General features: G+C 41.6%; 2 protein-coding genes across 4 annotated transcripts in view; one reads left to right on the top strand and one right to left on the bottom strand.

The window, feature by feature from the left end:
• fancl (FA complementation group L) overlaps window positions 1–1,417 on the top strand; it is a 19,983-nt gene extending 18,566 nt beyond the window's left edge. For both annotated transcript variants that reach the window (XM_017722537.2, XM_017722546.2), the window contains exons 12-14: window positions 799–915; window positions 1,073–1,144; window positions 1,286–1,417. In XM_017722537.2, coding sequence (XP_017578026.1) covers window positions 799–915; window positions 1,073–1,144; window positions 1,286–1,321 — 225 coding nt within the window. In that variant the 3' untranslated portion in view covers window positions 1,322–1,417. The remainder of the gene's footprint in view (window positions 1–798; window positions 916–1,072; window positions 1,145–1,285) is intronic.
• vrk2 (VRK serine/threonine kinase 2) lies at window positions 1,179–13,374 on the bottom strand. Of its 2 annotated transcripts, XM_017722525.2 has the most exons (14): window positions 13,288–13,364; window positions 12,814–12,929; window positions 12,075–12,130; window positions 11,649–11,718; window positions 11,003–11,090; window positions 10,778–10,886; window positions 10,122–10,214; window positions 9,633–9,765; window positions 5,734–5,854; window positions 5,183–5,241; window positions 4,228–4,385; window positions 2,202–2,333; window positions 1,970–2,101; window positions 1,179–1,772 (listed from the first exon to the last, which is right to left on the bottom strand). In XM_017722525.2, coding segments are annotated over exons 1-14 (1,629 nt in total). In that variant the 5' UTR covers window positions 13,290–13,364; the 3' UTR covers window positions 1,179–1,412. The 2 variants fall into 2 exon arrangements, with proteins under 2 accessions (XP_017578014.1, XP_017578003.1); XM_017722514.2 differs by having other exon boundaries at window positions 12,814–13,374.

Genomic DNA, 13,374 nt, shown 5'->3' with positions numbered 1-13,374 from the left:
TCCCTTTCTTTTTTTGTTTTTTTATCATCGGTAGAGGTGGATACAGATTTCCTTTAATTGGGTTGTTTACGGATAAGATCATTACAATAACAAAGGTGGCAGAATCCTCAGCACTATCAAGAGCTGTTTAATCATAGATCCACAATTTATCTTTTTTCTGTGCGCGCGTGTGTAACGGCTGGCAGGTTGAAAGGGCACTATGTTTATTTGCAGTCTGCACCACTGATTAATGCTTGGCCGTCATTAACATTCTGAAGAGCGAAAAGTTTACTTGACCAGATGTTTAAATTTTACCTGCCATCTTTTTAATGGATTGCTTGAAAAAAAGCCTCTAATTATCTGAAAAGCAATATGCAAACAGAGCGTGGAGTGGAGGGGAGTAGAGGAGAGCAGAAAAAGGGGGTATGGGGGAAGATGTATGAAGGCTCTCCAGTCTCAGTTTGGCATCTTGCTAAGGAGGAGGAGGATTCTGTGAAGTGGGGGTCAAGTACACACGGGGTTGATAAGCCCACCTGATTCTTCTCGCCCTGTGGAAACAAATATGAACCCCCATGCATTATAGCCCTCAGATATCAGGAAAAGAGCGACGAGAGACTGGGGGAAAGGGCGACAAGTAGATGCAGATTTCAGATGGAAGGTTTTTTTTTTGTTGTTTTTGTTTTTTTATTGTCAGGGCTTGAACAGTTTTGAGAAACTAGGTAGTTCAGTTAAACGTCAAAATATGAGGTGGGGAAAAAAGATAATTTTCTGTTGAGTAGTGCAGCTGTCTCACAAATGTGATGTCTGGTTTTGGATCAGAGCTTCAGTGTGGAGTGTGGCATCTGCTATGCTTATCGACTGGATTCAGCCATCCCAGACCAGGTCTGCAATGACCCACGCTGTGGGCAGCCATTTCATCAGGCCTGTCTCTATGAGGTGAATACACAGTGATTTATGATTTGTAACAATTTTAACCTGAATGCTGTTTACATACAAAGATTTGGCCGGCAGTCACTATAGTAATCATCACAACTGGTTACAATTTGGTTGTTATTTCATATCATAAACTAATATCACCCTTTTGTAATCACAGTGGCTGAGAGGTCTGCCCACAAGTCGCCAGAGCTTTAACGTCGTGTTTGGAGAATGTCCCTATTGCAACAAGGTAATGACTCTTCTCAACTCTATTACTCAGCAGCTAGTCTTTGAAACACATTCATTTATTTCAAATGTTTGTCTTAAAAATAATCTTGTGCAAGTATCTGCAATGAAAATAAACAATACTTGTTTTAAAAATTTCTTTCAGCCTATCACAGTGAAAATGGCCATTCAGAAACCCTGACATGCAACAGTGGCTTCTTTTCTGTGCAAATACTTAAGTTGTGTTTTTTTTTTTAAATCCAGAATCATAAATACTTATTGATCATGGAATATCAGAAGTAAGCACAATTTTTAAAAGACATTGTTATGACAACCAGTGTAAGGAGTAGTGCAACAACGATAACAACTGCATACATTTCAAGGCTCCAGCATGTACGATGCACATTTTCTAAATTATTGCCGTTATTGTGCCTGTACTGGTCGTCTGTGTACTCATAAGCACATCCAGTCCACTGATGCTCATTCCAGTTCACATCCTCTTCACTGGGGCTTGTGCAGTAGTCTTCCCATACGTTGCTTCCCAAATGGTTACTGACATCAGGGATGAACCTGGGCCGAAACTCACGATGGCGCTTTCTTGTGGACAGCCAGGCTTCGTCTGTTCTCATGACTCCAGATACTACGGATGACTTCTTTACCAAAACAAAGATGTATTGGGTGTATTGAACTTTCCATGTCAAAGTTAGCAATTAATGCACAAGAACAGCATGTAAAACAAAATATGTTTCCTTTATTTAAGCTCAGCTGGCCTTATTGGCCATATAGGTGTGGTCACACATTTATTTAGATATTATTAGAACTTTTTGATATTGTAAGTGGCATGCATTACTTGTTTGTGTCTTTTCTTTGTGCCTTCTTGTGTTTTGCTGTGGACTTCATGCAACCAAAGGTCATCTTCATCACTTGCCACAGGCCTAGATTTGGCAGGTTCCTCAGCTCTAGATATAGCTTTCCATGGTTCCTGTGGTAAAAATAAAGTAAGAATTACAATGAGTGAGATGCATATCAGGCAGTCATTTCATCTTCAGAGGTAAATGAATAAACTTTATTATATCCATCACCTGGTCAATGGTCTTTGACTCCCCTTGGATTCTGTAGCGAACTTTAGGCAGTATGGACTTCACTGTAGCACGGTTTCCATCTTCATCCTCAGTCACTGGCTTTAGCTTGCTTGATCTCTCTGAACTTGAGTTCTTTTAGGGAACATTGCAATGAAGAAATTATTTACAGTATTCCAGGTGAAGCTACGCAACTTCAGAGAACTGGGTGTAAACGGCAACCCTGATAACACCACATGAGCAAGAGCCCTTGCTCTTGTGTGTAAGCTCTCTCTCCTCTGTGCTCTCACCCTGACCTGGATCCTGAGAGTAGAGGACCTCTCTTGATTAATGATACTCAGTTCTCTCCCTGAGGTGGCAACACTCCAAACTAAATTTGGCCACAGATCACTGCTGAGGTCAGGTGTAGGCAAAATAAACTCCATGAGCGTTGGAGTGGCGTTAGAAGCTGCATACCTCTCTTGGCCTGACGCTGCTGCAGGAGAGTTGAGACACGAGGGTGACATTGATGGTGTTGTTTTAAATTTTATTCAAAGGAACTGGAGCTTGACCCTCCAGAAGGAGATGAACAGAAACCACTGAGAAAATATTACTACAAAGAAAAGGAGGGATTCAAATCTTAATGCCCGTAGTGTTGACACTGATCTTTTCCATCTGTGCAGGAGGTTTGGCCAAGGTCAGAAAGAGACAGAACCTCATTCGCTGGCTCCCTACATACCTTTGTGAGGATTCTCCATGTGTACTGTATGTGTACAATATAGTGCTTTTAAGAATTCATCTGAAATCTTTCAATTGCAGAAAAGTACATTTCCAAATGAAGGACAAGAATGTGGGCATCAGAACTAGATCTGAAATTCAGTGTTCTGCTGAAGAGTTACAATTGCTTTAAACAGTACCAGTCTTTCACTCATTCACACCCTCTCTAAGCCTACCATACTTATCACGGTTTTAAATAACATGCTCATATAACATGGAAAATTGACCTGTTATTGAAATCATTATTTTTATCATCCATATTTCATATTCCAAGCACTTGAACATACAAATGTCAGTACAAAAATCAAGTGGCAAGACCATGTGTGCTAAAAGTGGCTGTGATATCGGGACACAACGAGCCAATAATTCTCACCCTAGATGTTGTACCTTTTCACTAATCCTGAAACTTCCAACACTGATACCCATCTTTTTAACCATGAATCAAACCACTGGACAGTTCTACATGGAAATGAGAAGCAAAGAAAAAAAAACCACTGTAATTCTAACTGGCGATCTCTTGGCCTCAGTAAAATGTGTGTATTCAATAGCTTCAAATTGGTCTGCTTGTGCTTTCATAGAGTTCAGTGGTTCAAGTTAGCTGTGATCGGTGGTAAAGTGATTCATACAGAATGAAGGCCTCCACTCCAGACCTCTTGACAGGCAATGAGCCCTTCGGCAGGGTCAGCAGAGGTTAACCTATGACACCCGGTCAAGATTCACCGCCTCATTTACCCGTACAGAGAAAAAAAAAAGGGAAAAAAAAAAACCACCATCCTCACTTCTTCCCACCATAATTCTATATCTCAAAGAGTTGTGTAGAGTATAGCAATTTGGATGTTTTGAGCCATTCAATGTGCAAACATACATCTTTTGAAATACAATCCCCAACATGTATATGATTACTATAAATAAGGGGGGGGTTAATTAAATAGCTCTCACATTCTTGACGCTGCAGTGAGCTGTAGCTGCAGCCTGGAGGCTTTAGACAGCTCTGAGACTGTCACCCCTCTGTAAATCTCTACCCCACTATACCTCCGTGGCAGCTAGCAGGCCTGCGCTACTTGTTTGATTCTGTGCTGCTCATTGCAGGAGTGGGAGTTAGCATGCATTGGAAGAGGTCAGTGGAGGGTTCTCAAACCTGAGCATCTCTCCTGCCTTCTCCCAGACAGATAAATCTGCCGCAGCCCACAGACTGCTCTACATGCTCCAGCCCTTGCTCATATGGTCCCTATTAAGGCAGGAGCACTTGCAGGCCAAAGCATTTCACACTCACCCTGTTCATGGCTGGCCTGGCTGTCTCCACTGTTCTCGGCTTGGAGAGGTCCAGTGGGCCCCAAGGCCCAGCCCCTAACAGGACCTTCCTCAGGGCCTGGTAGTCTGGCTTCTCATTGTATCCAAGGGCTTTCACACCAAGCAGAAAACTGGCTACTTCTGTTGAAAAAATCAAAAGAGGAAAAAAGGAGTCTGGAGAGGATATTATGAATACCAAGCTTCTGCTTACTTCTCTGAATCTTCTACCCAGCAACAATCACAAATGTAGTAATAATAACTATAAATGTTTATCTAATAGACCAAGACTGTTACAGGGTTGTCTATGTCTGCAAATATCCTATGCAAATTTACATGACTGACAGCATATGGCATAATGCAGATCACCATGCAGTAGAGCAGAGCTTGCTGAAGACACAGTATGAACCCTTGCTCTCTAACACAACGAAGCTGGATTCAAGTGTCACCTGTGCATCAGCAGAGTACAGCGAGCACCATACCAACACACAGACCCTGACAAGAACATAACAGTGAACGAGCTTCACTATTCAAACAAGCACACAAATGTGCATCTAATATGGCCGCTTTCCATTCTTTACTGTAATAAATAAGCTGCCTACAGCACTAGGCCAATATGCAGCATCTTTGTGGCAGTCTAACTGAATGTATATCACATGCACGGCATTGATGCATGTTGGAAGCCTTATCTCTCTGGTCCAGCTGCAGCCAGCCTCTCAAGGTTGGGGGGAATAGGACCTCATCATAATCATAGATCACAAAGCCTCTTTTCAGGAGACATGCATGCCCTCTCGCTCTGTGCGAGGGGTAAAGATAATGCAGAGCTGCTACGGTCTGCTGATGGAAGAGAGACACGACAGCTCAGTCTCTCAGCCACCTCTTGTTGATCATAGTAAGTGGTCTGCACACGCACACACACACCTGTTCACTCTCTCTCTTACCTGTAGTGAAGCCAGAGGTAGACATTTGGATGACTGAGTCCGGCAGGTCAGCAATTAGCCTAAAGTCAACAGAGAATAGCAAAGGGTTGGGCAATAATTTAGCCTATGAAGTTTTGCTCTTTTCACTGCAGAACCTTTGATAAAAGTGTCAAACTCAAGCCATAAGACCACATGGGACAATGCTGGTCAGTCCTTTTTCCTTAACTTCTAGCTCAGACTAAACTGCCCTGTCACTAAGACTTCTCTATTGCAGAATAAATTAAGCCTAGAAGTGGAAATTCAGCCCTATATCTTTTTGCTCTATTTGCTCAAATACAATGTGTCTCTCAGAAGTTATGTCTCAAAAGGCACTGCCATTTTCCAGGCAATAAAGGCCTCCGTATCTTTTGCCAACTACACCTTTGATACTTTAACGAAGCAGTTCAGGGAATACTTTGGGCTGAATAACCACAGACAGCTGTATGCCTCTGATCAGCAGCCATTACACACAGTGGAGTGCTGTTTCTGGGCCTATGGTGGGCTGGAGGAGGGGGAAGGGAAAGGTTGCGTACTTGGCCTTGGCCTCCTGGACCTGCACTGGATTCCTGAGCACTGAGAGCCAGGGCAGAGTTCCGCACTGCCAATGGAGCAGGCAGTAGCCTAGAACCTCCAGGTCCCCTCGTCTGGATGGGGCTGCAGGGGGATAGAGTGGGGAGGAGCAAGGAGGGAGAGGGTAAGGAGATAAATAAAAGAGGGGAGGGGGAGTTGGTGGAATAAGAAGAATATGAGAGAGATGAATACCTGGCAAGAAAGAGAGTTAAAAAAGAATCTTTTGATTAAATGACCTGTCCATTGGCCACTGAAATATGCCCTTATGAAAAAGACAGAGAGGGGAATACTGATGGAGAGGAGTGTTTTGTTTTTTCAGCTGGTGCTCTGGCCTGTCTCATAGACAAACAGGGCCCTTCTGAGAGAGGCTGCCATTTTAAAGAGGGGGTCAGTTTCCTCCCCCTCCGCCCACCTACCCCACACACACCTCTAGCGCCTCTCTCTCCCCTCACACACTCCCACCCCCTCTCTGATTCGTCTGGCCTGGCGGTTCGTCCCAGGAACCTGATACTCGCGGCCTCTGACATGATCCAGACAGCCCATGGCCCGGCCCGACACTTTCTCCGCCAGAGAGCCAGGCAGTAAAACAAAGAAATAAATGTCTGAGGCCAAATTGTTCCCACATGTTACTGGATTCCGTGGGGTCTGTGCTGGCCTGAACAGGAGACCCAGAGATCAGCGTGTATGTGTGTATGCGCCTAGGACCCCAACTTCAGCTGCAGCACATTACACAACTGCCATCTAGTGTAAACACACTTCTTGACACACATGCACAAAAAAGACTTTTACCAACCATTTCTCTCCCACTTCCAGTCCAAAAAGAGAGGAAGTGGGGAAGACGCTGCCTCTTCATCTTTCAGCAGCTTCTCTTTTATTTAATCTCCCAGATCAGGCAATCAGCATCTGCCTTTAGCCTGAGTGTGTTTTATTCACTTGACCATGCTAAGTTACTTGCAGGATCAATGCAGCTCCTCTTGTGTTTGAGAAGAGAAGAAGAAAGAAACGAGACGAGAGGAGATGATGACTAGTGAAATAGAGTCTACTGTTTAAACCCAAAAGATCATCAAAAGACCAAAGACCATGGTGTCCTTGGAACAGATGACAGTAGAGAGTCTACTGTTTAAACCCAAAAGATCATAAAAAAAAGACCAAAGACCATGTTTCCCAGAAACAGATCACACATTTTCACTGCCATGAGACAATCCATTCACGGCTTCAGTGGAAACAATAGCATGGTGACCTACAATGCCCTAAGCAAAACTAAACTGTTACCGTTACATGGTCTTCAAACTTAGTTTAACCTGTAAGATTACTAAAGGTAAAAACAAATATTTTGGTTTGAACAACAGAATAGAAAAAGTGTGTCTTAACAAATAAACAGTAATTATGCATTAAAATGTGCACGTTTAATATTTGAAGAAAAATAAAAATAAAACATAAATGTGGCCTGTGCAAAAGTTATGTCACATTTTATGTTTTATCCCCCATATGTTAACATTTACATTTGTTACCTTTAGAGGATGTATTAACTTCTTTTATTTAGAAAATCAAAAAATATGCCATTTGACCAGGGGTATTCAAATGTTTGCAAACACACCTAGAATTATCCAAGTTATCCAACATTTGTAAATTACTGTTCTTTATTCTTACTGCGAAACTTGATACTTTACCTGTTTCGGTCAAATCTGTAAGTTAACATCACATTAAGCAGGTCCTTTCATGAAAAGCTCTAGCCTGATTTCATCAATAAGGGTAAATTAAAGCACATCGTCTGTTCGTGCCTGGAGAGTTTATCAACTCAATACTGTAACTGCAGTCCATCTCCTGAGAAATTACCTATCGACTGCATTCATCAAAGGGGAAAATCTCAGCCTAAATCCATGGCTGCCATTGATCTCGCCATGCCCATTAGGCGCTCCTGCCCGTTAGCCAATCTCACAGCCAGGCCCAACAGGCCACACATTTATAGTTCTCTCTCTTATAACACTATAATTTAACAAACACAAAATTAGTTTTACCTCAAAAGTCTTGATACAAAGCAATGACCTTGGACAAAAAACATTAGTAACAAATATAGTGGGTCTTCTTTTCTGAACCACATGGGCCTTCGCGCCAAGATATTGGCCTTAAGTGCATAAAATACAGCACTTACACTATTAGCACTTCATATGTCTTTGTGAGAGGGGAAGGGGGCTGGCTGGGCAGGTCTGACACCGATTCGGTTTTAAAATGAGGATCCACGAGAATGGCGCATTCCAGGCCAGACACAACACCTTCCATCAATGCGACGCTGTTGTTCATAATTATGGCCCATTGTTATTCAAATTACCTAAAGTGCTGTGTCAAACTCTTGAACCTCTCCTTCTGAATTTCAGCCATTTCTCTTCAACCCTACAGGTGATAATTAGGCCTTTAGCACAGAGTTCAGCGGGAAGCAGAGTGCCTGTCTCCGCGCTCCTCACCATGGTAACACATCAACATCTACACGGGGTGCCAAGGGCCACAAGGAAAGGAACACTCCACAATCTGCATTCATCTACGGGGGCGACTCGATGCTAACGACCTACACAACAGCTGTCAGCTTCCACAGCCCAGACGAGTAGACGTCCACTATTGTGGCATCGATTCTGCTCGCAGATAGCCACGACAGTGGCAAAACAAGGTTTGTCACTCCTATATGACTTTGAGATGAGGTTAGCAAGTGAACTTGTGTCAGTGCGTAGGCATTCTTTTCCCGCTCTCATTACTTAATACATGCTCTTGTGTCATCATGACCCAGGACTTTAACACACAGCCTTATGCAGTAAGATTTATGCACTATGGCTGCCTATACATCTAAAGAGCAGGGTGATGGAATAAGGACCATATGTAAAGCCCTGCACATGAGTATGCTAACAAACAGCAGTAAGAACATGAGTACAGACCTTTGACTGAACCCCAATGTGATTTACTTTAATACTTATCAGACGTCATGTATTTTGAGTCAACACCATAACTACAAGGGATCAAGAATGTCTTGTTTCTGAATCAAAACACTTTGTACCCATTATTTCATGCAAGCCATGTTCCAGTTTATTCCACCTCCATGACAATGTATATATACTACAGTTTACATCATCCAGGAACTGGATGATGAAAAATGTGAATGTTTCAACAGATGTGAATGTTTCAAAGAAGGAAAACTATTCAGGATATATACTCTAAATACTATACGGCTTTAACTCATCATCATGTCTCCATCCCTTAGATATATTAAAATTGACATTCATTTATTGCTGACTAAGCATCCTACTTTGCTGTTCATATACTGAGAAAACTGACAGCAACCGAAGCATGGCTATTAGCAAGATTTAGCCTGGCATAGATTTAATATTGAATCTCTGTAATGCCTGCACTATTTTGCAGACAGAGATATTGGCTTTGAGTCCCAGTCTAACAAAACATCAAAGCTTTAATTAATGGTTAATGCATACAAGATGCAGGTTATGACTTCAACTATTTAGGGAATTGTTGAATTAAGTCTGGCCAGGTAGACATGGACAAAGCAATCAATATCCAATAAAAAGACTGTATGCAATTTACAAGTTAATGTGTTTCCAATATCTTGACCTACAGTTAAGAGCATGATATGCTAGGTGGAATCTATACACACTGGCCTTGCTATAGGGAGAACTGCACACATCACAAATTCATATAAGCATTAAAGCAGAGGAAAAGAACACAAATCTTACGTCTTCTTTTAATGGACATCCTCTTTCAGAAAGTTATTTGAAGCAGTTAAATACATTTACAGGTAACTGTCAGTAATTCACATCCAGTGCTGTCAGTGCATGAATGAATGAAAGCCTGAATTCAGTTTTACCTACGCCTTTGTGGGCATCAATGCTTGTATACTCAATAGTGCCATTGTGTCCTTTCTTTGGGTTCTCTTTGTACTCTTTATGCTCTCCGTTAGGACAGTACCTGTACGACAGGCCGTAGTCAGCCAAGTAAACCTGTAGGAGATAAAATAATGATAGGTCATCTCAAAAGCCAAGCTCTTCTGAAGCATATCTTTTGCATGGTAAGTTACATATTGACACTTAGCATAATCTGGAAATTGGTGAGTCAGTGAGACTTCTGACAAAGAAGCGCAAAAAAATGTCAAGAAATGTTCGACACTTGAGCATCCTGTTACATCCTAGGTCAAATACATAGGTGGAAACTACAAGCAATACATATATCATAAAAATAAATATATATGCACTAAACCTGGTACTGTGGTATTAAAAGTGTGTCATTTGTAGTACCATCACTTCTACGCGATCCATGTTGATTTCTGACAAGCTAATATAAACAAGAATGAACTAACCTTGCCTGGGTCTCTGTGGCCCAGTAAGAGATTGGCAGCCTTAATGTCAGCGTGGACGTACTCATTGTCATGAATATATTCCAGCACGTCCAGCTGTTGAGGGCAAAGTGACAGAGGCTAAGGTTAACAGATGAATAATTTAACCAGCTCATAACGACCCTCCATAATGACTGCTGACAGAATGCAGGTATGCTAACAGTGTTTAGGGTGGACTCAAGGGCTATTCAAAAGGTCATCTTCAAGATTTTATGTTCTAATGAAAATGTTAATAGTATCAAGCTCAAATGGCCTTAAGCTTAATAGAGTAACAATGTACTTTTAGAGAGATTCTAGAGAGAATTTGTGACTCTGTTTAAGTGATAAGATTATTCTGGTTATAGTGATTTCACATTTTGCTAGTGCTGTGGTAGCTCCTAGAGGAATGAGGAATTTTGCATGTCAACAAAAACATGAGCAATAAGAGAGACAATGACACATCAAAAACAAAGGCACTTCTAATGACTAGGAATAATGAAGAAACCACACTTTCAAACTACAGTGGCCAAGTGGCACTGAAACAGGGCATACTAAATACAAAATAAGCTGTGGATGTGCATGTAACATTTCTATTCTCTTGCATCCAGCCCTGATGAATCCTTATACTGAAAATGACTCACCATGAGGCAACCCAACTGCAACACTGTCTGCTTCCTCAGTTGTCCACCATTTTCCACAATCACCTTCTGCAGGTCAGTACCCAGCCGGTCCATTACCATAAACCTGTAGCTATTCTCAGACATAGTAAAAGTTTAAAGATTGCTTTATTAAAAAGCAAAAATTTGTAGTTACAGGCAAGCAGCACTGATGTTATCAAAGTATAATGAAACAAAACAGAATCATACCTCGTTCCATTACATTCTGTGAGCCCAGAGCCCCAGTAGGTTGGAATACCCAAAAAACCAAGCCTTTTATTTCTCTTCCATTTGTTGACTAAAATATTGAGATGAAAGATCAATAAGTATGAACAGATTTGATGTAGTGTGAAATAATTCTGTTTCACTGAGACAACCTTATACACATACACACACACACACAAACACACATAAACACCTATGTAGCCAGGAGGGAAATCTGTCCTGACTGGCGGTGCACCAGATTGACAGGTGGCCAGGGGCCCTTTGGAGAAAGCAGCATCTTTATCTGCAATTTGGTCACTCTTTCTGAATTAGAGCTAAAACAAGCTGGGATTGCACTAACGACCACAGAGGTGCATGTTTGCTTTGGCTTATTAATTCATCCAGCCAGGCTAATTTACATCCACAGCCTCTTCATCTGTGACATGTACTCCAAGTGTGAGAACTCTCAGATGAAGATAAGTGGTCTGCAGCACTTTCATTTAACACCACTCCCAAGTGTGGATTTCTCCCTTCCTTTTCTTCACTACAGGATAAATCTATGGCTTTGCATGGGACTCTCTATACTACAACTGTCTTAAGTTATTTAAAAGGTGACAGCGGGACATGATGACACAGACGTATGGTTACATACTATTTTCCAGTTTTGCTGCTCTTTGATAAAACTTCAGCTCTGAGAATAGAGGTCCATTTTCACGAAATTCCTGAAGATAAAGACAAATTATTATTAGCAAATTAATTAAAGTAACACACTGTAAATTCAAAGAAAAAGTCAGTGAACCAGATTGAGACCCAGGGTGCAGTAGAATCTCAGTAGCTATGAAAAACATGTTTAGGCTGGCACATGGTACATGACACATTTTTTTGGGGAGGGAGTAGGAAAAAAGAATCAGGGACAGCAGTGTGTGCGTGAATGAGAGATGAAGCTGAAAGCTACAGTTTTGGGTCACTGGTTGCTAATGTTTACCAAATGACTCTTAGAATGTAACTATAGCAGATCCTAATGTCATAAGGCTTGTAGTACAATTTCTCAGGCAATACCACGAGGCTTAATACTTACAACTTTAATCACATAATTAGTATCTTCTGGTACAGGTGCATCCACACAATCTGAAGCTGTGGCACAGGAGATAAAGGAGAATGAGGAACCTAGCAGCAGCTTCATGGTTAATGTGTCACTGGCATCAAACTAGGAAATTCTGAAGACTGTGCAATGTTTCTCCAGAAGCTGCACCGCGAAGAACCATTATTTAATCCACTCCAAGGACAGCATGATGAAGAACTAAAGTTGATGGAATTGGAACTAGAATTGTTGGGCGACTGCGAAAAAGCAAGAGACGAGGATGGGCAGGAGAAGTAGTGGCAGTGTCTGTGTTCAAGTTTAGATGCTTTCCTCAACTCTTGCAGGCTAAGACAAGTATGAGGCTTTCTTAAAGTTATTTGAAGAATAACAATTTTTCATACTTTTTTTTCTTAAGAATGAAGATTAGAAATAACACACACATTTAAGAAGATTATTTTCCTTAGGATACTTTGGTGATTCTGGCCCCTGGAAGCCTAGTACAGTATGGGCTGGGCTACCTGTTACCTAAAAGGCTTAAAGGGGAAATTCAGCAGCCTTGCACCATCCCACCACCTTGATTTCTAGTGATTCGTGTCGAGACACATAAAAAATTCAGAAACTGTAAAAGTAATAATGTTTGCAGTAGTCAGCACTAAGGACACCAACGCTTATGGCTGCTTATTCTGAAAAAGAAAAATAACAAAATACAAAAGCTCGTTAATATTAGAGACATTACCCGAATAAATCACACCGAATCCACCTTTACCAATGATTTTGCCAAGACGCCACTTCCTCTTTTCTGTATCTCTCAAAATCCAGTCGTTGGGCAGCGGAGAAGGTAACGGCCTTTTCCTAGGAGCCATCGCACTTAGCTAACGTTACTCAGATTTATAAGGAATATTAACTAAGACGTTAATGAAACGACTAACTAGGTCAGGTTAGCTCTGTAGTAGTATTACACGCTGGAGTGTCTACAATACTTGATATACTTGATAAGCCAGACATACAAACCAACGCTAATCACAGCTAACCAACAATTCAAAAGCAAAACCGAAACATTTGTGAGTGACAACGGACAGCGAGCTAGGATAGCCAGCTAAGTTTGCTAACGGCAGGTACAATGCTAAACTCCTTTGAATTAACCCTCAGTGTTAGACAGCCTGAACTTTCGAGTGTATGAGAACACGATGTTTCTCAAGCAGCTCCTCACATGCAAGGGAGCAGATGAGGTCCTACAAATCATCAGTTTCTTCGTGGGTCGGACAGCTAAACGTGTGGATGTTGAACTTCCCCAAAG

This window comes from Pygocentrus nattereri, chromosome 5 (genome assembly GCF_015220715.1).
Source record: "Pygocentrus nattereri isolate fPygNat1 chromosome 5, fPygNat1.pri, whole genome shotgun sequence".
NCBI classification, from domain to species: Eukaryota; Metazoa; Chordata; class Actinopteri; order Characiformes; family Serrasalmidae; genus Pygocentrus; species Pygocentrus nattereri.
The sequence above is the reverse complement of the archived record's forward strand: the minus strand, read 5'-3'. Positions and strand labels throughout refer to the sequence as shown.

Coding starts and splice junctions, on each gene's coding strand:
- vrk2 (XM_017722514.2), bottom strand. CDS start 12,940: ATGGCTCCTAGGAAAAGGCCGTTACCTTCTCCGCTGCCCAACGACTGG. Junction 9,766..10,121: donor GCCACAGAGACCCAGGCAAG/GTTAGTTCATTC, acceptor TATCTCCTACAG/GTTTACTTGGCTGACTACGG. Junction 4,386..5,182: donor TACCTCTGGCTTCACTACAG/GTAAGAGAGAGA, acceptor TTTTTTCAACAG/AAGTAGCCAGTTTTCTGCTT.